Source organism: Ranitomeya variabilis, chromosome 6 (assembly GCF_051348905.1).
Source record: "Ranitomeya variabilis isolate aRanVar5 chromosome 6, aRanVar5.hap1, whole genome shotgun sequence".
Lineage (NCBI taxonomy): Eukaryota > Metazoa > Chordata > Amphibia > Anura > Dendrobatidae > Ranitomeya > Ranitomeya variabilis.
Window position 1 is genome coordinate 579,513,930 of NC_135237.1, and position 27,236 is coordinate 579,541,165.

The 27,236-nt window shown below is 47.9% G+C and overlaps 1 protein-coding gene across 7 annotated transcripts in view; it reads right to left on the bottom strand.

Annotated features, from left to right (window-relative positions):
* Positions 1–27,236, bottom strand: part of LOC143783161 (alanine aminotransferase 2) — a 153,063-nt gene that overhangs the window by 85,571 nt on the left and 40,256 nt on the right. The window contains exons 2-3 of one of the 7 annotated variants that reach the window (XM_077271512.1): positions 13,962–14,099; positions 3,169–3,302 (exon numbers count right to left, since the gene is read on the bottom strand). The exons of 2 other annotated variants lie outside the window; for them this stretch is intronic. In XM_077271512.1, the coding sequence (XP_077127627.1) occupies positions 3,169–3,176 (8 nt within the window). In that variant the 5' untranslated portion in view covers positions 3,177–3,302; positions 13,962–14,099. Of the gene's footprint in view, positions 1–3,168; positions 3,304–13,956; positions 14,100–27,236 lie in introns of those variants that run through there. 4 more of the 7 variants (XM_077271515.1, XM_077271519.1, XM_077271513.1 and 1 more) reach the window with 4 other exon arrangements.

Sequence of the window (27,236 nt, forward strand, 5' to 3'; positions counted from 1 at the left end):
CAATGTGATGTTGGTGGATGGAGCGAGACATGATGTCCCAGATGTGTTCAATCGGATTCAGGTCTGGGGAAGGGGCGGGCCAGTCCATAGATTCAATGCCTTCTTCTTGCAGGAACTGCTGACACAGTGCAGCCACATGAGGTCTGGCATTGTCCTGCATTAGGAGGAACCAAGGGCCAACCGCACCAGCATATGGTCTTACAAGGGGTCAGACTACCTCTGGAGAGCACATGTAGGGCTGCGCGGTCCTCCAAAGAAATGCCACACCACACCATTACTGACCCACTGCCAAACCGGTCATGCTGAAAGATGTTCCAGGCAGTTGATCGCTCTCCATGGCGTCTCCAGACTCTGTCACGTCTGTCACATGTGCTCAGTGTGAACCTGCTTTCATCTGTGAAGAGCACAGGGCACCAGTGGCAAATTTGCCAATCCTGGTTTTCTGTGGCAAATGCCAAGCGTCATGTTCACTATCTACACCGGACTCAGGACTCACACCTTCATAGTCCTGTGTCTGATGTCCCACCCACCCTATGGACTATCTACACCGAACCCCCACACTCACCTCTTCATAGTTCTGTGTCTGATGTCCCACCCTATGGACTATCTACACCGAACCCCCACACTCACCTCACCTCTTCATAGTTCTGTGTCAGATGTCCCACCCTATGGACTATCTACACCGAACCCCCACACTCACCTCTTCATAGTTCTGTGTCTGATGTCCCACCCTATGGACTATCTACACCGAACCCCCACACTCACCTCACCTCTTCATAGTTCTGTGTCAGATGTCCCACCCTATGGACTATCTACACCGAACCCCCACACTCACCTCTTCATAGTCCTGTGTCTGATGTCCCACCCTCTGAGCTATCTACACCGGACTCAGGAATCACATATTCATAGTCCTGTGTCTGATGTCCCACCCTATGGACTATCTACACCGGACTCAGGACTAACACCTTCATAGTCCTGTGTCTGATGTCCCACCCTATGGACTATCTACACCGAACCCCCACAGTCACCTCTTCATAGTTCTGTGTCTGATGTCCCACCCTATGGACTATCTACATCGAACCCCCACACTCACCTCTTCATAGTCCTGTGTCTGATGTCCCACCATTTGGACTATCTGCACCGGACCCCCGGACTTACCTCTTCATAGTTCTGTGTCTGATGTCCCACCCTATGGACTATCTACACCGAACCCCCACACTCACCTCTTCATAGTTCTGTGATGTCCCACCCTCTGGACTATCTACACCAGACCCCCAGACTCACCTCTTCATAGTCCTGTGTCTGATGTCCCACCATTTGGACTATCTGCACCGGACCCCCGGACTTACCTCTTCATAGTCCTGTGTCTGATGTCCCACCTTCTGGACTATCTACACAGGACCCCGGACTCACCTCTTCATAGTCCTGTGCCTTATGTCCCACCCTTTGGACTATCTACACCAGACCCCCAGACTCACCTCTTCATAGTACTGTGTCTGATGTCCCACCATTTGGACTATCTGCACCGGACCCCTGGACTCACCTCTTCATAGTCCTGTGTCTGATGTCCCACCCTATGGACTATCTACACCGAACCCCCACACTCACCTCTTCATAGTTCTGTGTCTGATGTCCCACCCTATGGACTATCTACACCGAACCCCCACACTCACCTCTTCATAGTCCTGTGTCTGATGTCCCACCATTTGGACTATCTGCACCGGACCCCCGGACTTACCTCTTCATAGTTCTGTGTCTGATGTCCCACCCTATGGACTATCTACACTGAACCCCCACACTCACCTCTTCATAGTTCTGTGATGTCCCACCCTCTGGACTATCTACACCAGACCCCCAGACTCACCTCTTCATAGTCCTGTGTCTGATGTCCCACCATTTGGACTATCTACACCAGATCCCCAGACTCACCTCTTCATAGTACTGTGTCTGATGTCCCACCATTTGGACTATCTGCACCGGACCCCCGGACTCCCCTCTTCATAGTCCTGTGTCGGATGTCCCACCTTCTGGACTATCTACACAGGACCCCGGACTCACCTCTTCATAGTCCTGTGCCTTATGTCCCACCCTATGGACTACCTACACCGGACCCTGGACTCTCCTCTTCATAGTCCTGTGTCTGATGTCCCACCCTATGGACTGTTATGGTTCTCAATGGCAAGAGAACATAGCCCAGCAAACATACGAACTAGCTCTTGGAAGGATGGAAACTAAACTGACCATGAACTAAACCTGCCGCACAACTAACAGTAGCCGGGTAGCGTAGCCTGCGTTTTATCCCTAGACGCCCAGCGCCGGCCGGAGGACTAACTAATCCTGGCAGAGGAAAATATAGTCCTGGCTCACCTCTAGAGAAATTTCCCCGAAAGGCAGACAGAGGCCCCCACAAATATTGGCGGTGATTTTGGATGAAATGACAAACGTAGTATGAAAATAGGTTTAGCAAAATTGAGGTCCGCTTACTAGATAGCAGGAAGACAGAAAGGGCACTTTCATGGTCAGCTGAAAACCCTATCAAAATACCATCCTGAAATTACTTTAAGACTCTAGTATTAACTCATAACATCAGAGTGGCAATTTCAGATCACAAGAGCTTTCCAGACACAGAAACGAAACTACAGCTGTGAACTGGAACAAAATGCAAAAACAAACAAGGACTAAGTCCAACTTAGCTGGGAGTTGTCTAGCAGCAGGAACATGCACAGAAAGGCTTCTGATTACAATGTTGACCGGCATGGAAGTGACAGAGGAGCAAGGCTAAATAGCGACTCCCACATCCTGATGGAAACAGGTGAACAGAGAGGATGATGCACACCAGTTCAATTCCACCAGTGGCCACCGGGGGAGCCCAAAATCCAATTTCACAACAATGGACTATCTACACCGAACCCCCACACTCACCTCTTCATAGTTCTGTGTCTGATGTCTCACCCTCTGGACTATCTACACCGGACCCCTGACTCACCTCTTCATAGTCCTGTGCCTTATGTCCCACCCTTTGGACTATCTACACGGGACCCCCGGACTCACCTCTTCATAGTCCTGTGTCTGATGTCCACCCTCTGGACTATCTATACCGAACCCCTGGACTCACCACTTCATAGACCGTGTCTGATACCCCCTATGGACTATCTACACCGGACTCACCTCTTCATATGCTGTCTCTGACGCTCTCTCCTTTGGACCCAGGCCGCTCCACAACTTGTTCTGTTCTCTGTCTGTGGTCTTTAGCACTGACGTGGTCTTTAGCACTGACCACAATCCTTCAGTAAATTAATATCCTGAAGAGGAGATGGAGAGTCTGAGAGATTTCAATTTGAGACACAGGATGAACAATGACTTTTCCAAGTGAACAGTGTGAGATACCAGATATATCTGAAACTTCAACACCTGACCACAAACACTTACCAATACAAAGTCCCTAATGACCTGAAGACCATCTCTAGGCTCTTCCAGCGCTACCTCTAGGCCTTTCTAGCACTATCATTAGGCTCTTCCAGCACTACCTCTAGGCCTTTCTAGCACTGTCATTAGGCTCTTCCAGCACTACCTCTAGGCCTATCTAGCACTACCATTAGGCTCTTCCAGCACTACCTCTAGGCCTATCTAGCACTATCATTAGGCTCTTCCAGCACTACCTCTATGCCTTTCTAGCACTATCATTAGGCTCTTCCAGCACTACCTCTAGGCCTTTCTAGCACTATCATTAGGCTCTTTCCAGCACTACCTCTAGGCCTTTTTAGCACTATCGTTAGACTCTCCTAGCACTACCTCTAGGCCTTTCTAGCAGTATAATTAGGCTCTTCCAGCACTGTCTTTAGGACCTCCCAACACTCTCTCTAGATTCTTAGAGGATGCCTATTGGCCCTTTCTGCACTACCTCTAGGCCCTTTCTGCACTACCTCTAAGCCCTTTCTGTGCTGCCTCTAGGCCCTTTCTGCCCTGCCTCTAGGCCCTTTCTGTGCTGATCAAGCCCTTTCTGCACTACCTCTAGGGCTTTTCTTAACTACCTCTAGGCTTTTCCAGCATTACCTCTAGGCCCTTTCGGCACTACCTCTAGGTTTTTCCAGCACTACCTCTAGGCCCTTTCCGCACTACCTCTAGGCTTTTCCAGCACTACCTCTAGGCCCTTTCTGCACTACCTCTAGGCTATTCCTGCACTACCTCTAGGCTTTTCCAGCACTACCTCTAGGCTCTTTCTGCACTACCTCTAGGCCCTTTCTGCACTACCGCTAGGCTCTTTCTGCACTACCTCTAGGCTTTTCCAGCACTAATTCTAGGCTCTTCCTGCACTACCTCTAGGCCCTTTCTGCACTACCTCTAGGCTCTTCCTGCACTACCTCTAGGCTTTTCCAGAGCTAATTCTAGGCTCTTTCTGCACTACCTCTAGACCCTTTCTGCACTACCGCTAGGCTCTTCCTGCACTACTTCTAGGCTTTTCCAGCACTAGTTCTAGGCTCTTCCTGCACTACCTCTAGGCCCTTTCTGTACTACCTCTAGGCTTTTCCAGCACTACCTCTAGACTCTTTCTGCACTACCTCTAGGCCCTTCCTGCACTACGTCTAGGATCTTCTAGTAAAACCTCTAGGCTCTTCCTGCACTACCTCTAGACCCTTTCTACACTGCCTCTATGCCCTTTCTGTACTACCTCTATGCTTTTCTTGCATTATCTTTAGGCCCTTTCTGCACTACCTTTAGGTCCTTTCTGCACTGCCTCTAGGCCCAATCTGCACTACCCTCTAGGTCCTTTCAGCACTACCTCTAGGTCCTTTCTGCACTACCTCTAGGCCCTTTCTGAACTACCTCTAAGCCCTTTCTGCAATGCCTCTAGGCTTTTCCAGCATTACCTCTGGACCCCTTCCGCATTACCTCTAGGCTTTTCTGCACTACCTCTAGGCTTTTCTTGCATTATCTCTAGGCCCTTTCTGCACTACCTTTAGGTCCTTTCTGCACTGCCTCTAGGCCCAATCTGCACTACCTCTAGGCCCTTTCTGCACTACCTCTAGGTCCTTTCAGCACTACCTCTAGGTCCTTTCTGCACTACCTCTAGGCCCTTTCTGAACTACCTCTAGGCCCTTTCTGAACTACCTCTAGACTTTTCCAGCGCTACCTCCAGGTGATTTGAGCACTGCCTATAGCTGAATAAAATGATACCTTGATATCTGCAATCCCATGTCTTGTTCTATAGAAATACTCATTTTTCTTATATGCAAATGAGCTGTTCAGATCTATGGGCTGGACATAGATCTCCCGGAGACTCCACCTCCAGAGCTTATTATAAATGATGGGGTGCTACCAGGGTGAGACATGTAATAAAACATGACAGCAGAACTGAACTTTGTCTCCTTATAAACATGTCAGCAGCTGCGGCTCTCACAGCTCTGCTGTACTGTACAGGCTTCTCCAAGATGGAAGCTGCAAATGTGTCAGTGATAATCACACACAGCTGTGCAGTGAGATCAGGAGAGCAGAGAGCGGTCATCACACTGGTAACTCCTCCTGTCATTTACAAAATACTCTGGAGGCGGAGTCTCGGGGAGATCTATGTCCGGCCCATAGATCTGAACAGCTCATTTACATATAAGAAAAATGTGGATTTCTCTGGACTAAGGCATCGGATCACAGATATCAAGGTATCATTTTATTCAGCTTCCTATGACCTACGTGCACATATAGAAGGCTCAGGAGCAACGATCAGTCACAGATACCCTTTAATTCTGACAACGTTTACTGCTGGAAAAATACTGCAACAACTAAGAAGTTTAGAAGTGAATACACTGATCTGACTGTCAAGGGAAGAACATTCCGAAGCACAGGTGCAGCACAGGAGAAGACATGCAGATGGGAGGTTTTTAATTAGAGTCCAATTATTGTAGGTAATAGTTGTGCCAATAGGGGCGAGTGTATAGACGTTAGAGGGGTGTGAGGAACTACGTTCTGCTTTGTGGATGCTATAGTCAGTGACTGGAGGCAGAAGATAAGAAGCTCCATCTACTTGACATTATATCTCCACCCCCACAGAGATCTCACGGCCCTGGTGGGTCTCGATCTACACAAAGCTTCGGCATTTATCTTATACTGAATGTGAATATATTAATGTGTGATTTTGTGGGACGTGGCAGCCTGCGATGGCATTGGTGGTCTGCGGACAGGACGGGGAGCTCCAATTAATGTATTAATATGTGTCGACATTGCACTCATCTAGGGATCTGCAGGTCAGGGAGGTTGTCACTAGTCAGGTGCACTGATTTATAATCGGGACCCCCTATTCTAGAGCCACTTACCTGCTAACCGGACCCCACACCTGGTTGCTGTCCAGCTCTGCTGTGCGATGAGGTCAGACTGTCCTATCTTGTGGGAAGGGGGATGTAAGTGACGGAGGGTCAGAGTATGTACGTGTGCCCCAGCCTCAAATTACAGCACGCGGGTAACATTATACCCCTTATTCCCCAACAGCAGCTGTCATGTGTAGTGAGCCCCATCTATGGGAGAACACACATAACATAAACAGGGTAATAAAATACGAAAAATCAAGCATACATCATAACTCCCAGCTATAAAATATGAGAGAACATTTACACTGGGCAGCAGTCTAACAAGACCTCTGTAAGAGAGCACTGGATTCTACTAAGTAATCGAGAGAAGCAGACGCAGAACTGTAAGACAAGTGTGAAAAGTCGGGGATGAAAGTCACAAGAGACAGGATCGGGGTGATAAGTGCAGGATGAAGAGCCAGGGTCACAAGTCCAGGTGGAACAGCCAGGATCACAAGTCAAGGATGAAGAGCCAAGGTCAGGGTCACAAATCCAGGAGGATAGCCAGGGTCAGGACCACAAGTCCAGAAGGAAGAGCCAGGGTCAGGGTCACAAGCACAGGAGGGAAAGCAAAGGGTCAGGATGGAGAGCCAAGGTCACACGCCCAGGAGGAAGAGCCCAGGATTTTAAATTTACGATGAAGAGCCCAGGGTCAGAGTCACAAGCCCAAGACAAAGAGTCTAGGATCAAGGTCATAAGACTAAAATGAAAAGCTAGTGCTAGGGTCACAAACCCAAGAAAAAGAGACCAGGGTCAATTTCACAAGTCCAGTAGAAAGAGTCCATTGTCAGGGGGCATAAGTACAGGATGAAGAACCCAGGGTCATGGTCAGAACTCTAGGATGAAGAACTCAGAATCAGAGTTACAAGCCCAAGACAAAAATCCTAGGGTCAGGTTCACAAGTCCAGGAGAAAGAGCTCATGTCAGGCTCACAATCCCAGGATGAAGAGCCCAAGGACAAAATCACAAGACCAGGATGCAGAGCCCAAGGTCAAGGTTACAATTCCAGGATGAAAAGCCCAAGGCCAGGGTCACAAATCCAGTATGAAGGGCCCAGGGTCAGGGTCACAAGTCCAGGAGAAAGAGTCCACGGTAAGGGTCACATGCCCAGGATGAAGAGAACAGGGTGACAAATCTAGTATGAATAGCTCAGGGTCACGATCACAAGTCCAAGATGAATAGCCAGGGTCAGAATAAAAAGCCCAGGGTCAGAGTCACAAACCCAAGACTAAAAGCTCATGGTCACAAGTCCAGGAGGAAGATTGCAGGTCAGGGTCACAAATCCCGTATGAAGAATCTAGACCTGGGTAAAAAGTCTAGGAAGAAGAGTCCAGGGTCAGCTCGCAAGACAGGAGGGAGAGTCAATGGTCAGGGTCCCAAATCTAATATGAAGAGCCCAGTTTCAGGGTCACAAATGCACAATGAAAGGTAAAGGGCCAGGGTCTCATGTCCAGGAGGAAAAGCCAGGGTCAGGGTCACAAAGACATGATGAAGATTCCAGGGTCAGGATCTCAAGTCCAGGGGGAAGAGACCCAGGTCAAAGTCACAAGTTCAGGATAAAAAGCCAAGGGTCAGGGTTACAAGTCAAGTATGAATAGCCCAGTGTGAGGATCACAAGTCTAGTATCAATAGCCCAGGGTCATGGTCACAAGTCGAAGATGAAGAGCTAGGGCCACAGTCACAAACTCAAGGCAAAGAGCCCAAGGTCAGGTTCAGAAGTAGAGGAAATAGAGCCCAGGGTCAGACTCACATACCCAAAACTAAGAGTGCAGGGTCAGGTTCACAGTTCTAGGAAAAAGAATCCTTGTCAGGGTCACAAGCCCAGGATTCAGAGCCCAGGGTCAAGGTAGCAATTCCAGGATGAAGAGCACAGGGTCAGGGTCACAAGTCAAGGATGAAGAGTGCAGGACCAGGGTCACAAGATCAGGTGAAGTGTCCATTGTCAGGGTAACAAATTCAGAACAATGAGCCAGTCAGGGTCACACGTCCAGGAGAAAGTGTCCATAGTAAGGGTCACAAATCCAATATGGAGACCCCAGGTCAGGGTCACAACTCCAAGAAGAAAAGTCCAGGGTCAGGGTCACAAGTCCAGGATGAAGAGCCTGTGTTCAGGGTCACCAGTTCAGGAGAAAGAGTCCAAGGTAAGGGTCACATGCCCAGGATGAAGAGAACAGGGTCAGAAGTCTAATATGAGTAGCCCAGTCCAGGCACAGGATCACAAACCTAGGATGAAGAGCCAAGGACCAGGGTCACAAATCTAGGATAATGAGCCCACAGTCAGAAACCCAGGATGAAGAGCTCAAGGTCAGGTCACATATCCAAGAGGAAGAGTCTGGACTCAGGGCCACAAGCGAAGACTGACGTAGTTAGAATCAAGTTCACAATCACTGGATGAAGAGATTAGAGTTGGGGTTACAAGGCAATGATAAACAGTGCAGGGTCATGGTTACATGCCCAGGCTGGGGTAAGGCTCCTTTGGTCTCCTCTTTATGTTATCACTTTTTCTGGGGGAAAACTCTTCTTCATGTGGTAAACTATTCTGAAGACTCCTTCCTTATTTCATGCTATGCCCCCACAACCTTCTTGTGGACATTTTCTCATAACCTACCACCCCCATACCCTACCCTTCTCTTCATTTGATCACATCTATGAGAGCTCACCACATTGCAATTACAACTTCTAAGGACTTATCTTTATGTTACCACCCCTCCTGGTGCCCTTCTCTATCATGTTATCACCCCTCCTGGTGCTCTTCATCATGTTATCACCCCTCCTGGTGCTCTTCATCATGCTATCACCCCTCCTGGTGCCCTTCTTCATCATGCTATCACCCCTCCTGGTGCCCTTCTTCATCATGCTATCACCCCTCCTGGTGCTCTTCTTCATCATGCTATCACCCCTCCTGGTGCTCTTCATCATGTTATCACCCCTCCTGGTGCTCTTCATCATGTTATCACCCCTCCTGGTGCTCTGCATCATGCTATCACCCCTCCTGGTGCTCTTCATCATGCTATCACCCCTCCTGGTGCTCTTCTTTATCATGTTATCACCCCTCCTGGTGCTCTTCATCATGTTATCACCCCTCCTGGTGCTCTTCATCATGCTATCACCCCTCCTGGTGCTCTTCATCATGCTATCACCCCTCCTGGTGCTCTTCTTTATCATGTTATCACCCCTCCTGGTGCTCTTCATCATGCTATCACCCCTCCTGGTGCTCTGCATCATGTTATCACCCCTCCTGGTGCTCTTCATCATGCTATCACCCCTCCTGGTGCTCTTCATCATGCTATCACCCCTCCTGGTGCTCTGCATCATGCTATCACCCCTCCTGGTGCTCTTCATCATGTTATCACCCCTCCTGGTGCTCTTCATCATGTTATCACCCCTCCTGGTGCTCTGCATCATGCTATCACCCCTCCTGGTGCTCTTCATCATGTTATCACCCATCCTGGTGCTCTTCATCATGTTACCACTCATCCTGTTGCTCTTCATCATGCTATCACCCCTCCTGGTGCTCTTCATCATGTTATCACCCCCCCTGGTGCCCTTCTTCATCATGCTATCACCCCTCCTGGTGCTCTTCATCATGCTATCACCCCTCCTGGTGCTCTTCATCATGTTATCACCCCCCCTGGTGCCCTTCTTCATCATGTTATCACCCATCCTGGTGCTCTTCATCATGTTATCACCCATCCTGGTGCTCTTCATCATGTTATCACCCATCCTGTTGTTCTACTTTGGAACTTGCAGCTCTCCGGCGCCCCCCTTACCCTCAGGTCAGTCAGGGAACTACACCTGGGTAATTAGTCGCCGGATGGGCCACTTCACTGTGGACTGGCTGGCAGGCACGCTGTAGCGAGGGAATTATAAATGCTCAGGCTGCAACCAGACAATAGCTTATAAACCCCGTTCCGTCGCTGCCAGCTTTACCCACCTAGCCCAGAACACACTTCGCTGCCACCAGCTCAGATTCCTCACAGAGAGGGGTTCGAGCCAACCCAAATTAGTAGCGTAATTACTTCAGGCACGTGAAAAATTCATTAAAGAGCATAGAGAGACGACTAGTAATTTTATCGTTTACTCCAAAAGGTAGGCAGTGTTTACAGAAGGTATATAAATATTTTGCAATATGAGACAAAGGATGTACAAATTACATAAAAAACAGGGATTAAAGAAGATAAACACTCACATGCTGCTTAGATCATCCTAGCTAACCATGCTGGTGGGAGGAGCCAGACATCCCAATTCATCAGAGGGTCCTGGTGCAGCAGCTTCTCAGGCAAGACTGAAGGCTGGGCTGACTGGCAGTAACTTATACTTGTAGGCTTGTGACATCACTAAAGGGGCTGGTTTACCTGCACCCTTCCCTAGCTGCCAGGGTGCACATATTGGTACGAAAACTTATAATACTCATAAATGTGTTTAAGAACCTAGCAGAATAATGGCACACCCATCACTCATATTATATTGAAATTAGCTTTCTAATGAGCCACACTCGGACTAGCTATTCCACTCTACAAAAAAAAAAAAAAAACACAAAAATTGAGCTTAACTTGAGTTGGTACACATGCAGAGGTTAAACGCATGTTCACATTGGCCACAAAACATTAAAACCTACAAGAGAAAAAAGTAAGCAAAAACCCTGATATAACTAAGTAAAAAAGCCAATGTGGCCAATGTGAACATGCGTTTCACCTCTGCATGTGTACCAACTCAAGTTAAGCTCAATTTTTGTGCTTTTTTTTTTCTCTGTATTGATGCATTCTGTGCAAGCCAAGGTGTGGCCTCCCTGTTTCTGGGCTAGAGATTATATATAAGGCTTCCACAGACTAGTGTTTCACTGGTTGGGCCCAGTCCTGTTGTCTGCCCTTATTCACACTGAGATCAACATTGACACATGGTAAGGTTTTAATATTAGACAGTGTAGGACTGTCCCGATCAGAGTTACCTTGACGAGGTGGGATGGCTTTTGTGCTATTTTTTGATCAAAAAACAGTATTACTAAAAACTCTGTGTTATTTAAATGCTTTTTTACTTAGTTATATCAGGGTTTTTGCTTACTTTTTTCTCTTGTAGGCTTTAGCTATTCCACTCTGTTTATGAGAAATCCGCACTTTGCACTCGTTGCGTTTAGCTGCTAGCACTTACAGTGATTGACAGATCTACCAATGGACGTTCGTAATATGTACTCCTTATTTTTCTAGCCCAAATTGGTGGCCCAATATATCACTATAATAGAACAAAGAAATCCCTGCCATGGGGAAGTGTTGTGAATTCTGCTCTTGGGCTCCCTCCGGTGGTTGTAAGTGGTAGCGCTGCTGCCTCTGAATCGCAGCATTTATCAGGTGTGTTCACTTTTTGCAATTTTGACTGGGCTATTTAGTCTTGCTTCACCCTTTAGTCAGTGCCAGTTGTCCATTGTTCCTGGAGGATTCACATCCCTGCCTGGTCTCTTCTGCTTTGCAGTTCATTTCAACAAAGACAAGTTCTGGCCTTGATTTTTGCTGTCCACATGCTGTGGCCTTATTGCTCAGTTCTTTTCCATGTTTTTGTCTTGTCCAGCTTGGTCTGTATAAGGATTTGTTTAGCCAAGCTGGTATCTCTGGAGATGCAGATATACCCTCCATATCTTTAGTTAGCTGTGGAGATTTTGCATTTTCTGTGGTGGATATTTTCTAGTGTTTTAATACTGACCGCATAGTACTCTGTCCTATCCTTTCTATTTAGCTAGAAGTGGCCTCCTTTGCTAACTTCTAATTTCAGTCTGTGTATGTTTTTTCCCTCTCCTCTCACAGTCAATATTTGTGGGGGGCTGTCTATCCTTTGGGGATTTTCTCTGAGGCAGGATAGTTTTCCCTTTTCTATCTCTAGGGGTAATTAGTCCTCTGGCTGTGTCGAGATGTCTAGGGAACGCTAGGTACATTCCACGGCTACTTCTAGTTGCGGTGTTAAGTTCAGGGTCTGCGGTCAGTACAGGTACCACCTTCTCCAGAGTACGTCTCATGCTGCTCTTAGGCCACCAGATCATAACAGGGAAGGGCCTTATACCGGTTTTAGCTGGTACTAGATGGGAGGATTGTCTGCTGCAGCTGCAAGGACCATAAAAATTATTTTGGGAGGGGGGAAATGAGGGGCTTGGGATTCACACACTCACACAGCAACAGAAGAGAAGAGAGGGGGGTCGGAATAGCCCGCAGCATGTGTCTTGTAAAGTTAGGCAGACACAAACATGGCATATTCACATTATCGTGACACTGGTGCTCTTCATCATGTTATAAACCCTCCTGGTGCTCTTCATTATGCTATCACCCCTCCTGGCGCTCTTCATCATGTTATCACCCCTCCTGGTGCTCTTCATTATGCTATCACCCCTCCTGGTGCTCTTCATCATGTTATCACCCCTCCTGGTGCTCTTCATCATGTTATCACCCCTCCTGGTGCTCTTCATCATGTTATCACTCCTCCTGGTGCTCTTCATCATGTTATCACCCCTCCTGGTGCTCTTCATCATGTTATCACCCCTCCTGGTGCTCTTCATCATGTTATCACCCCTCCTGGTGCTCTTCATTATGTTATCACCCCTCCTGGTGCTCTTCATTATGCTATCACCCCTCCTGGTGCTCTTCATCATGTTATCACCCCTCCTGGTGCTCTTCATCATGTTATCACCCCTCCTGGTGCTCTTCATCATGTTATCACCCCTCCTGGTGCTCTTCATCATGTTATCACCCCTCCTGGTGCTCTTCATCATGTTATCACTCCTCCTGGTGCTCTTCATCATGTTATCACCCCTCCTGGTGCTCTTCATCATGTTATCACCCCTCCTGGTGCTCTTCATCATGTTATCACCCCTCCTGGTGCTCTTCATCATGTTATCACCCCTCCTGGTGCTCTTCATCATGTTATCACTCCTCCTGGTGCTCTTCATCATGTTATCACCCCTCCTGGTGCTCTTCATCATGTTATCACTCCTCCTGGTGCTCTTCATCATGTTATCACCCCTCCTGGTGCTCTTCATCATGTTATCACTCCTCCTGGTGCTCTTCATCATGTTATCACCCCTCCTGGTGCTCTTCATCATGTTATCACTCCTCCTGGTGCTCTTCATCATGTTATCACCCCTCCTGGTGCTCTTCATCATGTTATCACCCCTCCTGGTGCTCTTCATCATGTTATCACCCCTCCTGGTGCTCTTCATCATGTTATCACTCCTCCTGGTGCTCTTCATCATGTTATCACCCCTCCTGGTGCTCTTCATCATGTTATCACCCCTCCTGGTGCTCTTCATCATGTTATCACCCCTCCTGGTGCTCTTCATCATGTTATCACTCCTCCTGGTGCTCTTCATCATGTTATCACCCCTCCTGGTGCTCTGCATCCTGTTAACCCCAGTCATGTTGGTCTTCCTCATGTTATCACCACTCCTTTGGTCTCTTTTTATCTTTTTTATAACCAAAGAAAGAAAAACCCCTAAAAAACCTCCCTGTTATTGATGAGGCTACAATACCCAGATAGTAAACTAATCTATAGTCACAGAACACCGTGTCATTCAAACCTTAACGCACAGATTTAGAAAGATCTAGAAGGATCTAGAAGGGGAATGTGTCTCTCCCTCACTTACCCTACCTTGCCGCGGAGGTTTCTTCCTACGTTCCACACTCAGCGATGGCTTTGCCTTCGGACCCTAAAGGGACTGACTGTCCATATGAAACCCACCAAGTGCCAGAGGGCGACATCGTGGCTTCTGCCTACATGATGGGTGATCTAGGGAGCAACATGAAATGGAAGAATGATTACATTCAGGAGGGTTTAGTTCTGATGTATCTTTATCTGCAGAAGATCAGTCACATGCTAGAGATCTCAGACCCCCATAGTGGGGGGAATCATTATAGCAACTAAGTTACATAAAATATCCCACTTATACAACATAGATAAAGGCGAAGTACAAATAATCCATCAGGATCGATAATATGGTGAAACACGCAGCGGACAGAAGTACAGAAAACTTGAACTCATCTCATGTGATAATCAGAAAAGCCCACCCAAAGCGATCGCCCAGAAAATAGACCAGGGTTCATCAGGGACCTAATGTGCTCGTGTAAGCTTGTATCAGTAGCCCACATGTGACGAGATGCCATGTATGTCTCACCCACGTGTCTGTATTCAATACTCACGCCAAAATATGGCAGAAGTTGTCACGCGATCTCAATGGAAGGCATACCGCGTCCACTGAGTGTAACGGACCTACCGTGTCCACGGAAGTGGCGTGAATAGAGGGAGGCGGTGCAGTCTATGCTGCGCACCATGCCTTCCAATGACGAATGTGACGCCACAATGGGAGACTGTCCTCCATGGGGCGCAAGATGCGCTTCACCGTGTATGAAAAGACTGAGGAGAAAAAGGAGATGTGTTCCAGCTTCTTTGAATCCAAAATTGCTTCTTGTAGGGGGTGTGATATTGATTCTTTAATTATTTAATGTGATACTTCTGCACTATCTGGTGTATTATCACACTGTATTTTCTGGTACTGCTACACGTACAAGTGTATTACCAGCCGTGCATAAGAGTATTGCTACACCTGAAGTGTATTACTCTGTACATATATATTATTGATTACATGTTTTGCATCGTTATTGTTGATAGGGAAAGTGAGTTCCCTGAGCCGTTCATAACATAGTGCTAGGGGGAGTAGTACCCTAAGTTGGCCACTAGATCGGGGCATTATTAGTGAGATAGGAATAGTTAATTGTAGGAGGGACATGGTGAAATAAGTAGTAAGGTTTTCCCGGGTTTAGACAGTTGGGGCCGGGGCGCCCGTGTGGAACACAGGGCTGGCTAGCCCAGGGCAACACCGTGCCCCGCAACATTTGTTAGAAGAGTGGGACCAGCAGTCAGTATCCAGAGGGCCAGAGTATAGAACGAAGCACAGCGACACTAGAGATAGCGGTGCAGTATAAGTGGGACTGCAGTGCTACGGGAAGAAGGCTAAGCAGAACGGGAGCAAGGTATCCAAGATGTGGCAGATTTTTGCGCGGGCCGCTATTCTAAGGACCGGTGCGAAACGGCAGAAAATACCCCATTGAAAATCAGAAATTCTGGGCATTGACGACACTGAGGGACCGGAGGAAACGAACCGTCCCGGGGACAGGCTTAGTGGCAGAGAGAAGAGGCAAGGGAAAGCGTTGCCGATTATTATGATTGACTGTGCCCTGGATAATGCTGTGTTAAGTAAAGAAGCTTAAGTTAAAGTGAAGCCGGACTGTTTCTCTTTCATTGTGGAGCCGTCTGTAGAGAATACACTCTCGTGCCGGGAGACCCCAGATGACGCAGAGAAGCAGCACCGAGGTACTCAGAGAAGAAAACATGATCTTGTGCTGGGAGGGGGCCAGGGGGTGATACAGGGGTTGCAATGGCAAATTCACATGGCAAGATATAGTTAGGCGTTTCACACGCTTGAGGCATCCTTTACCAAACTATATATGAACAGGTCCTGTACAACGTTTATACAAAATGTGACTGTCACGATGTAAATATGCCATGGTCTGAGTAATTTTCTAGAAGGTCCATGGTTCCAAACACGCTGCGATTTCACTCCCCCTCCCCCCTGCTATACAGCTGTAATGTGAGACCAGCGTGCCAGCAGCCCTCACTGACGAGTTTTATGGCCTTAAACTGGAAGCATAATTAGAAGCACAAGGAAAAAAACAAGGTTTCTTTGTCCTTGCAAATGTAAATATAATAGCACTGGTTAATGATAGAAGTGGGACAAATAAATTTGTGGCATGTGACTCAGTAGAACTATCAGCCAGTGAGTTTTCTAGGTTCCAGAACCAGCACAATTGAGAAATGGATTACTACATAACTGGGTCACTCAGCTACCCCATGTCTATACTTAAATAAAACCCCATGTCGCGCTGAGCATAACGACACGGGTGTCATCTTTCTACGAGGTTCATGCGCCGAGATATGTGGGATGTTTTCTCATATACTCAAGAAAGAGGAGTGCATTCCATAGCTCTGCTCACCCCACGAGGTCATCCAGGGGGAGACCCTTAGTTTTGGGCAAAGGTATAAAACTCAGAGGCCCAAACAAAGGGGGGTCTTTTGCCAGGGATTTAGCTACGACATGCTGTGCAATCATACCAGAAGATTTTGGGGAAGGTCCCCTCCCCCCCATTGAATCACATGAAAGAACTGTAAGTTGATTTTCACCGTTAATCCCTTTTATTTGTAATTGTCTGAACATACGATATTTGTCTTCTTTTATAATATCTTTTTACCCTTTTGTAAACACTGCCTACCTTTTGGAGTAAAATATATAAAATTACTAGCTTCATTGCTCCTTGCTCTATAACGTACTGTCACGTCCTCTGAAGTAAATTACGCTACTAAGTGGGTTGGCTCCGGACCCGTAATTCATTAAGAAATCGGAGCTGGTGGCAGCGGATTTGTCCTGCGCCTTTGGGAAACCTGGTAGCAACGGACGGCGTTGATAATTATTGTTCCTGCCTGAGTGGGAGTAGTTATATCGCCTTCGCTGCTGTGTGCCCACTAGCTAGTACATAGTAAGGCAGTATTTCTGGCGACTAATTATCCTAGGTACAGTACCCCATCTGACCTGAGGGTAAGGGGGGTGCCAGAGAGCTGCAAGTTCCAAACCAGACCTGGGAAGTGGGATATAGATAAATCCCCTTCAGAAAAGAACTGGGCAACCAAATAACCCCGGTTCATGACATATTGGGGTCAGTGGGGTGGGATGATAAAGTTATCCCCCTGTGATTTGTGACATACTGGTGGCAGAGCGGTGGGATCATAGAGCATTAGTGATCTGGTTTGAGCAATCATTCCTCTCACTAAAAACTTGCACAGTTCTTGTGAAGTTTTGGAGAATGAGCTCAGTGTTTACTAGTCCCGAGACAATACCGTGTGTACTTTCAATTACCCCCTCCCTTTCTCTTCGGTTTTCCATCCTATTTTTATTTGGCAATGATGGCCGCAAAAGGAGAGTGCTGGCACACCAAGCAGAATAAGGACACTCTTGTGGGAATATGCACATACTATGGCCTGGATCCCCATGGCAAAACCAAGGTCCAAATGGTCATGGAACTGGTGCAATTTAAAGCGGACCAAGCCGGTTCTCAGAGCCCAGTGGACGCAGAAGCCAGCACCAGCGCAGGTGGTGCTGCTGCAGAGGTCCAATCGTGGCAGGCTGACCCTACTTGCAACTAGGGTAGCGTGGACCGCCACCTGTAGCTGGCTCTGCAACAATGCTCCGCAGATGACACAGAGACGTCTGCAGCTGGTCCTGCAATTCCAAGAGGTGGAGAGAGCCCAGCTGGAGGCGGAGAGAGCCGAGCAGCAAGCAGAACGGGGTTACCAGCTGGAGTTAGCCCGACTCCAGGGGCTGAGGTTGTCCCAGTCCAGCGGCGAGCCCAACAGAGCTCAGATCCCAAACCCCGGCCAGAGCACTTTCCTGTGATGGAAAAGGACGGGGACTTGGACACTTTTCTGCGGGAATTTGAGAAAGCCTGCAGACAGTACCGGCTGCCTAGGAGCCAATGGGCCGGATACCTGACACCAGGGCTAAAAGGCAAAACTCTGGAGGCGTTTTCATCTTGGTCTGGCGGGAGAGAAGCAGACTATGAGGCCATCAAGCAGGCCCTGATAACAAAGTACCAGCTTACACCTGGGGTTTAAGGTAGAAAGCGCCGGCTGATGGGTCTGTTAAAATCCCCAGGGAGACAGCCTACGTAGCTGCTGTCACCCGCAGTCAGAGTGCTCGGAAAGCAGATAACGTTCTGCCTTCTGGACCCTCCTCAGCCACAGGGGTGACTGAACCAGAAATGGACCCAGAGCAGGTCCCAGAGGGTTCCCGTGGGGAAGGGACCCTGACGTCGCTTCTAGCTGCCTCTAGCCAGGAGTTCCAGGCTGCTCTGCACTCAGATGCGAATCTGGAGAATTTGAGACACCTCTCCGAGATGCCCACCTTCGTGAGTGATAAGGAGAGGGTGTTCTGGGAACGAGGGAGGTTGTACCGGGAGACAGTACCCGGAAAATCCCAAAAGGAGTGGTTGAGGGACAGACAGCTGGTCGTCCCGTACCAATTTAGGGGTGAGTTGTTGCTGATTGCCCATGAGATCCCGCTCGCTAGACACTTGGGGATCAGCAAAACTAAGGCCCGGCTGTCTCAACACTTCTATTGGCCCAAGATGGGGACAGATGTGACAAACTACTGCCGCTCCTGTATCACCTGTGAAAGAGTGGGTAGGTGGGGCCTGCTCTTGAGGCTTCCTTGATCACTTTGCCAGTGATAGAGGAGCCTTTCCAGAGGATCGCGGTGGACATTGTGGGCCCGCTGGCCGTCCCCAGCAGCTCTGGAAAGCAATATGGCCTTACTCTGGTAGACTATGCTACCCGGTACCCAGAGGCAGTGGCTCTGTCCTCAACTAGGGCAGATTAGGTGTCGGATGCTCTGTTGGCCATCTTTTCACGGGTAGGATTTCCCAAGGAGATGCTTACCAACCAAGGGACCCAATTCATAACTCGCCTAATGGAGGCCCTCTGTAAGAGAATGCAGGTGAAGCGTCTGGCATCGAGTGCGTATCACCCCCAGACCAATGATTTGTGTCAGCGCTTCAACGGTACCCTCAATAAGATGCTTCACATGCTGGTTGAGACCCAATGACGCGACTGGGAGCGGTACCTCCCACACCTGCTATTCGCTTACCGAGAGGTTCTGCAGGCCTCGACGGGGTTCTCCCCGTTCGAGCTCCTGTACGGCAGGCAAGTCCGGGGACCCCTTGGGTTGGTAAGGGAATCCCGGGAAGAGGAGCCGAACCCTTCGGAAGTGAAAATAGTGGAGAATGTCATGCGCTTCTGTGACAAAATGCAGAACTTGACGCAGTTAGTCAGGCTAACCAGAAGCACTGGTACGACCAGAACACCCGGAAGCGGACCTACCAGATGGGTCAAAAGGTGTGGGTACTGGTCCCCACACCAAAGAATAAACTTCAGGCAGCTGGGGAAGGCCTGTACTTCGTCCACCAACAGATCTACCCAGTCACCTACGTGGTCACGCTTGACCACGCTTGGGGTAGGCGAAAGGCCTTTCACGTCAATATGATGAAGGCTTATCACGAACGTGAAGTCTACATCCTACCGGTCTGCAACCTGCCTGAAGACGGGGAGGAAGACCCCCTCCTGGACATGCTGGCCCAAGCCAAGGTGGGTGGGTCCATCAAGGACGTGGAGATAAGTGCCTTGTTAACCGAACCCCAGCGGTCGCAGCTGCGAACCAGGCTGGAACCCTTCTGGGCCGTTCTCTCCAACCAACCTGGAAGCACTGAGTTAGGTGGACACCAGGAATCACTGTATCGGATCTCTGACGAGTTTCAGCAGGTTATGCGCTAGGAGATCGATTAGATGTTTGTTGTGAATTCTGCTCTTGGGTTCCCTCCGGTGGTTGTTGGTGGTAATACAGTTGTCCCTGGGTTGCAATCTTGGGCAGGTGTCCCTGCTGATTGCAGTGCTGACTGGGGTATTTAAGGTTGCAGGATTCATTAGTCCTTGCCAGTTGTCCATTGTTCTTGGAAGGTTTGGATCTCAGTCTGGTTCCTCCTGCCCTGCTGCCAATTCAGCAAAGATAAGTGTCTGGTTTCTTTTTCTGCAGCACACATGCTGTGTGCTTTACAGATCAGTGCTTTTCATTGTTTTTTCTTGTCCAGCTTAGACTGTGCTAGGATTTTTCCAGTCAAGTTGGATTCTCAGGAGATGCAGATATACGTTCCATGTCTTTAGTTAGATGGTGGAATTTTGTATTATCTGCTGTGGATATTTTCAGGGTTTTATTACTGACCGCTTAGCATTCTGTCCTATCCTTTCCTGTTTAGCTAGAGTGGCCTCTTTTGCTAAACCCTGTTTTCTGCCTTCGTGTGTTTTTCCTCTAATACTCACAGTCAATATTTGTGGGGGGCTGCCTATCCTTTGGGGTTCTGCTCTGAGGCAAGATAGGATTCCCATTTCCATCTATAGGGGTATTTAGTCCTCCGGCTGTGTCGAGGTGTCTAGGATTGTTAGGTACATCCCACGGCTACTTCTAGTTGCGGTGTCAGTTTAGGGATTGCGGTCAGTATAGGTTCCACCTACTCCTGAGAAAGTCTCATGCGGCTCCAAGGCCACCGGATCATAACAGTACAACTGGCCAACAATGAGTTAAATGCATCTCAGAAGAAGGGAATAAAGGTGTTGAGCCATTTTTTTTTCTGTAGCCTGCTTTGTCTTTTCTTCCCTCTTTTTCTCTGGGTGGCTGAGGAGTCTGGTGCTAGCATGGATATTCAGGGATTAGCTTCTCGTGTAGACCAGCTTGCTGCTAGGGTACAGGGTATTTCTGATTATATAGTTCAGACTCCTGCTTTAGAGCCGAAGATTCCTATTCCTGATTTGTTTTTTGGTGACAGGTCCAAATTTCTGAGTTTTAAAAATAACTGTAAACTGTTTTTTGCTCTGAGACCTCGATCCTCTGGCGATTCCATTCAGCAGGTTAAAATTGTCAACTCCCTGCTGCGTGGCGATCCTCAGGATTGGGCATTTTCCCTGGAATCTGGGAATCCGGCCTTGCTTAATGTAGACGCCTTCTTTCAGGCTTTAGGATTATTATATGATGAACCAAACTCTGTGGATCAAGTAGAGAAGACCTTGTTGGCCCTGTCTCAGGGTCAAGAGGCGGCAGAATTGTATTGTCAGAAATTTAGAAAATGGTCTGTGTTGACTAAATGGAATGATGATGCTTTGGCGGCAATTTTCAGAAAGGGTCTTTCTGAATCCGTTAAAGATGTTATGGTGGGGTTTCCCACGCCTTCCGGTCTGAGTGATTCTATGTCTTTGGCCATTCAGATTGATTGGCGCTTGCGGGAGCGCAGAACTGTGCGCGCTGTGGCGTTGTCCTCAGAGCAGATGCCTGAGCCTATGCAATGTGATAGGATTCTGTCTAGAACGGAACAACGGGGATTCAGACGTCAGAATAGGTTGTGTTTTTATTGTGGCGATGCTTCTCATGTAATTTCAGTCTGCCCTAAGCGTACAAAGAGGATCGCTAGTTCATTTACCATCAGTACTGTAAAACCTAAATTTCTGTTATCTGTGTCCTTGATCTGCTCATTGTCTTCATTTTCTGTCATGGCGTTTGTGGATTCAGGCGCCGCCTTGAACTTAATGGACTTTGAGTTTGCCAGGCATTGTGGTTTTCCCTTGCAGCCCTTGCAGAATCCTATTCCTTTAAGGGGGATTGATGCTACACCTTTGGCTAAAAATAAGCCTCAGTTTTGGACACAGGTGACCATGCACATGGCGCCAGCCCACCAGGAAGATTGTCGATTCCTGGTGTTGCGTAATCTGCGTGATGTTATCGTGCTGGGTTTTCCGTGGTTGCAGGTACATAATCCAGTGTTGGATTGGAAGTCTATGTCTGTGACTAGTTGGGGTTGTCAGGGGGTTCACAATGACGTTCCTTTGATGTCAATCTCCTCTTCATCCTCTTCTGAAATTCCAGAGTTTTTGTCTGATTTTCAGGATGTATTCGATGAGCCCAAGTCCAGTTCCCTTCCACCGCACAGGGACTGTGATTGTGCTATTGACTTGATTCCAGGCTGTAAGTTTCCTAAGGGCCGACTTTTCAACCTGTCTGTGCCTGAACATACCGCCATGCGGAGTTATGTTAAGGAGTCTTTGGAGAAAGGGCATATTCGGCCATCTTCTTCACCGTTGGGAGCGAGATTTTTTTTTTGTTGCTAAGAAGGATGGTTCCTTGAGACCCTGTATTGATTATCGCCTCTTGAATAAGATCACGGTCAAGTTTCAATACCCTTTACCCCTGCTTTCCGATTTGTTTGCTAGGATTAGGGGGGCTAGTTGGTTTACTAAAATTGACCTTCGGGGGGCATATAATCTTGTTCGTATTAAGCAGGGTGATGAATGGAAAACTACGTTTAATACGCCCGAAGGCCATTTTGAATACCTTGTGATGCCATTCGGGCTCTCTAATGCTCCATCTGTTTTTCAGTCCTTCATGCATGATATCTTCCGGACTTATCTTGATAAATTCTTGATTATGTATTTGGATGACATTTTGATCTTTTCCGATGATTGGGAGTCTCATGTGAAGCAGGTCAGGATGGTATTTCAGATCCTTCGTGATAATGCTTTGTTTGTGAAGGGGTCTATGTGTCTCTTTGGAGTGCAGAAGGTTTCGTTTTTGGGCTTCATTTTTTCTCCCTCATCTATCGAGATGGATCCGGTTAAGGTTCAGGCCATTCATGATTGGATTCAACCCACATCCGTGAAGAGCCTTCAGAAATTTTTGGGCTTTGCTAATTTTTATCGCCGGTTCATTGCTAACTTCTCCAGCGTGGTTAAACCCTTGACCGATTTGACGAAGAAAGGCGCTGATGTGGCGAATTGGTCCTCTGCGGCTGTCTCTGCCTTTCAGGAGCTTAAACGCCGGTTTACTTCTGCCCCGGTGTTGCGTCAACCGGATGTTTCTCTTCCGTTTCAGGTTGAGGTTGACACTTCTGAGATTGGGGCAGGGGCCGTTTTGTCTCAGAGGGATCCTGTTGGTTCCTTGATGAAACCATGTGCCTTCTTTTCCCGTAAGTTTTCGCCTGCCGAATGCAATTATGATGTCGGCAATCGGGAATTGTTGGCTATGAAGTGGGCGTTTGAGGAGTGGCAACATTGGCTTGAGGGAGCTAAGCACCGTATTGTGGTCTTGACCGATCATAAGAATCTGATTTACCTCGAGTCTGCCAGACGGCTGAATCCTAGACAGGCTCGATGGTCCTTGTTTTTTTCCCGTTTTGATTTCGTGGTCTCGTATCTTCCGGGTTCTAAGAATATTAAGGCTGATGCCCTCTCTAGGAGTTTTTTGCCTGATTCTCCTGAGGTCCTTGAACCGGTCGGTATTCTGAAAGAAGGGGTGGTCCTCTCTGCCATTTCCCCTGATTTACGACGGGTTCTTCAGGAATTTCAGGTTGACAAACCTGACCGCTGTCCGGTGGGGAAACTGTTTGTTCCTGACAGATGGACTAGTAGAGTGATTTCTGAGGTTCATTGTTCTGTGTTGGCTGGCCATCCTGGTATTTTTGGTACCAGAGATTTGGTTGGTAGGTCATTTTGGTGGCCTTCTTTGTCACGTGATATGCGTTCTTTTGTGCAGTCCTGTGGGACGTGTGCGCGGGCCAAGCCTTGTTGTTCCCATGCTAGTGGGTTGCTTTTGCCATTGCCGGTCCCTGAGAGGCCCTGGACGCATATTTCTATGGATTTTATTTCTGATCTTCCGGTTTCCCAGAGGATGTCGGTTATTTGGGTGGTTTGTGACCGGTTCTCTAAGATGGTTCATTTGGTGCCTTTGCCTAAATTGCCTTCCTCTTCAGACTTGGTTCCGTTGTTTTTTCAGCATGTAGTTCGTTTGCATGGTATTCCGGAGAATATTGTGTCCAAAAGAGGTTCCCAGTTTGTTTCTAGGTTTTGGCGGGCCTTTTGTGCTAGGCTGGGCATTGATTTGTCTTTTTCTTCCGCATTTCATCCTCAGACAAATGGCCAAACCGAGCGAACTAATCAGACCATGGAGACTTATTTGAGATGCTTTGTGTCTGCTGATAAGGATGATTGGGTGGCTTTCTTGCCATTGGCCGAGTTTGCCCTTAATAATCGGGCTAGTTCAGCTACTTTGGTTTCGCCCTTCTTTTGTAATTTTGGTTTTCATCCTCGTTTTTCTTCGGGGCAGGTTGAGCCTTCTGATTGTCCCAGTGTGGATTCTGTGGTTGACAGGTTGCAGCAGATTTGGGCTCATGTGGTGGACAATTTGGTGTTGTCTCAGGAGGAGGCTCAAAGTTTTGCTAACCGTCGTCGGTGTGTTGGTTCCCGGCTTCGGGTTGGGGATCTGGTTTGGTTGTCTTCCTGTCATGTTCCTATGAAGGTTTCTTCCCCTAAGTTTAAGCCTCGGTTTAATGGTCCTTATAGGATTTCTGAGATTATTAATCCGGTGTCTTTTCGATTGGCCCTTCCGGCCTCTTTTGCTATCCATAATGTCTTCCATAGATCTTTATTGTGAAATATGTGGTGCCCGTTGTTCCCTCTGTTGATCCTCCGGCCCCGGTGTTGGTTGATGGGGAGTTGGAGTATGTGGTTGAGAAGATTTTGGATTCTTGCTTTTCGAGGCGGAGGCTTCAGTACCTTGTTAAATGGAAGGGTTATGGCCAGGAGGATAATTCTTGGGTTTTTGCCTCTGATGTCCATGCTGCTGATTTGGTTCGTGCCTTTCATCTGGCTCGTCCTGATCGGCCTGGGGGCTCTGGTGAGGGTTCGGTGACCCCTCCTCAAGGGGGGGTACTGTTGTGAATTCTGCTCTTGGGTTCCCTCCGGTGGTTGTTGGTGGTAATACAGTTGTCCCTGGGTTGCAATCTTGGGCAGGTGTCCCTGCTGATTGCAGTGCTGACTGGGGTATTTAAGGTTGCAGGATTCATTAGTCCTTGCCAGTTGTCCATTGTTCTTGGAAGGTTTGGATCTCAGTCTGGTTCCTCCTGCCCTGCTGCCAATTCAGCAAAGATAAGTGTCTGGTTTCTTTTTCTGCAGCACACATGCTGTGTGCTTTACAGATCAGTGCTTTTCATTGTTTTTTCTTGTCCAGCTTAGACTGTGCTAGGATTTTTCCAGTCAAGTTGGATTCTCAGGAGATGCAGATATACGTTCCATGTCTTTAGTTAGATGGTGGAATTTTGTATTATCTGCTGTGGATATTTTCAGGGTTTTATTACTGACCACTTAGCATTCTGTCCTATCCTTTTCTGTTTAGCTAGAAGTGCCTCTTTTGCTAAACCCTGTTTTCTGCCTGCGTGTGTCTTTCCTCTAATACTCACAGTCAATATTTGTGGGGGGCTGTCTATCCTTTGGGGTTCTGCTCTGAGGCAAGATAGGATTCCCATTTCCATCTATAGGGGTATTTAGTCCTCCGGCTGTGTCGAGGTGTCTAGGATTGTTAGGTACACCCCACGGCTACTTCTAGTTGCGGTGTCAGTTTAGGGATTGCGGTCAGTATAGGTTCCACCTACTCCTGAGAAAGTCTCATGCGGCTCCAAGTCCACCGGATCATAACAGATGTTACAGCTGGGGGTGATTCAACGGTCCAAAAGTGCATGGGCCTCATCTGTAGTCCTCGTGCCAAAGAAGGATCAGACCACCCAGTTCTGCGTGGACTACAGGGGGCTCAAAGCCATTACAGCCTCTGACGTGCACCCAATACTGCACATCGAGAAGCTGCTTGAGAGCTTGAGCAGTTAGCTGCCGCAAAATATTTGTCCATAATGGATCTGAGTCGGGGATACTGGCAGATTCCCCTGAGCCCCAAAGTGCAGGAGAAGTCCGCCTTTATCACAACCTTCGGACTGTACGAGTCCACGGTCATGCCATTCGGCATGAAGAATGCCCCTGCCACTTTCCAACCACCTGCTTCAGGGACTGGAGAAGTATGTGGTGGCGTACTTGGGTGACATTGCCATCTTCAGTTCCTCCTGGGATAAACACCTGCAGAATCTACAGGAGGTGCAGGCGAATTCACCAAGCAGGTCTGACCATCAGGCCGGGAAAGTGCCAGATGGGCATGAGAGAGGTCCATTACCTGAGGCACCGGGTAGGAGGGAAATCCATGAGGTCAGAGCCTGGGAAAGTGGATGCGATCGCGTCCTGGCCCACCCCCAGGACCAATAAGCAGGTGATGTCCTTCCTGGGCACTGCAGGGTACTATAGGCGCGTCATACAGAACTATAGTAGCCTGGCGAAAGCCTTGACAGACCTCACCAGGAAGAAGCTAAGTAAAGGGGAGGTTTCAGCCCCTAAGTGATGTCACTGCAGGGGGAGTGCCTGGGTTTTAGGCTAAGAAACAAGTAGTGAAGCGAGTAGTGATGAGCGAATATACGCGTTACTCGAGTTTCCCGAGCACGCTCGGGTGTCCTCCGAGTATTTTTTAGTGCTCGGAGATTTAGTTTTCTTCGCCGCAGCTGGATGATTTACAGCTACTAGCCTGCTTGATTACATGTGGTGGTTCTCTAGCAACCAGGCAACCCCCACATGTACTTAGCCTGGCTAATAGCTGTAAATCATTCAGCTGAGGCGATGAAAACTAAATCTCCGAGCACTAAAAAATACTCGGAGGACACCCGAGCATGATCGGGAAATCTCAAGTAACGAGTATATTCGCTCATCACTAGAAGCGAGCAGTCTTCCGGAGTCTTTTTGCCCATTATCCATCCTCTCTACAGATGTGACATGCATCTTGATGTATCTCCTGAGCACATGGGCAAACAGGAGATGAAATGATCTGAACGCTATGTAAGTGTTTTTTCAATTTTAATCCTTCTTTTATTTGTAATTGTATTGTACACATGATTTTGTCTTTTTTATAATATCTTTTTATACCTTGTAAACACTGCCTACCTTTTTTGGAGTAAAATATAAAATTACTAGCTTGTCTCTACATGCTCTAAACGAACTGTCGCATCCTCTGAAGTGAATTGAATAAGAACGAACAAGCGGGCACCGCCACATTATAAATATCAAAGATAATGAAAGGGGTGCTACCTTAGCGTCCTATAAATGCATGTTTAGGAAGTGAAAAGAAAAAGAAGATGCAAATGGAGGTGCACACACCCAATATACATGTGAACAAAAGGCTTTATTGAAGCAATAACAAGTGCACATACATATATATAAAAAAAAACATTTAAAAACATCTAAAACACACACAAGTCATGGCTCAATGGGGTCATAACAGCTAAATATAAACAGAAAATCCATGAGTGATACTGTGGATGCTTAGTAATCTGTGAATTGCGTATCCGCTTACTAGGAGCA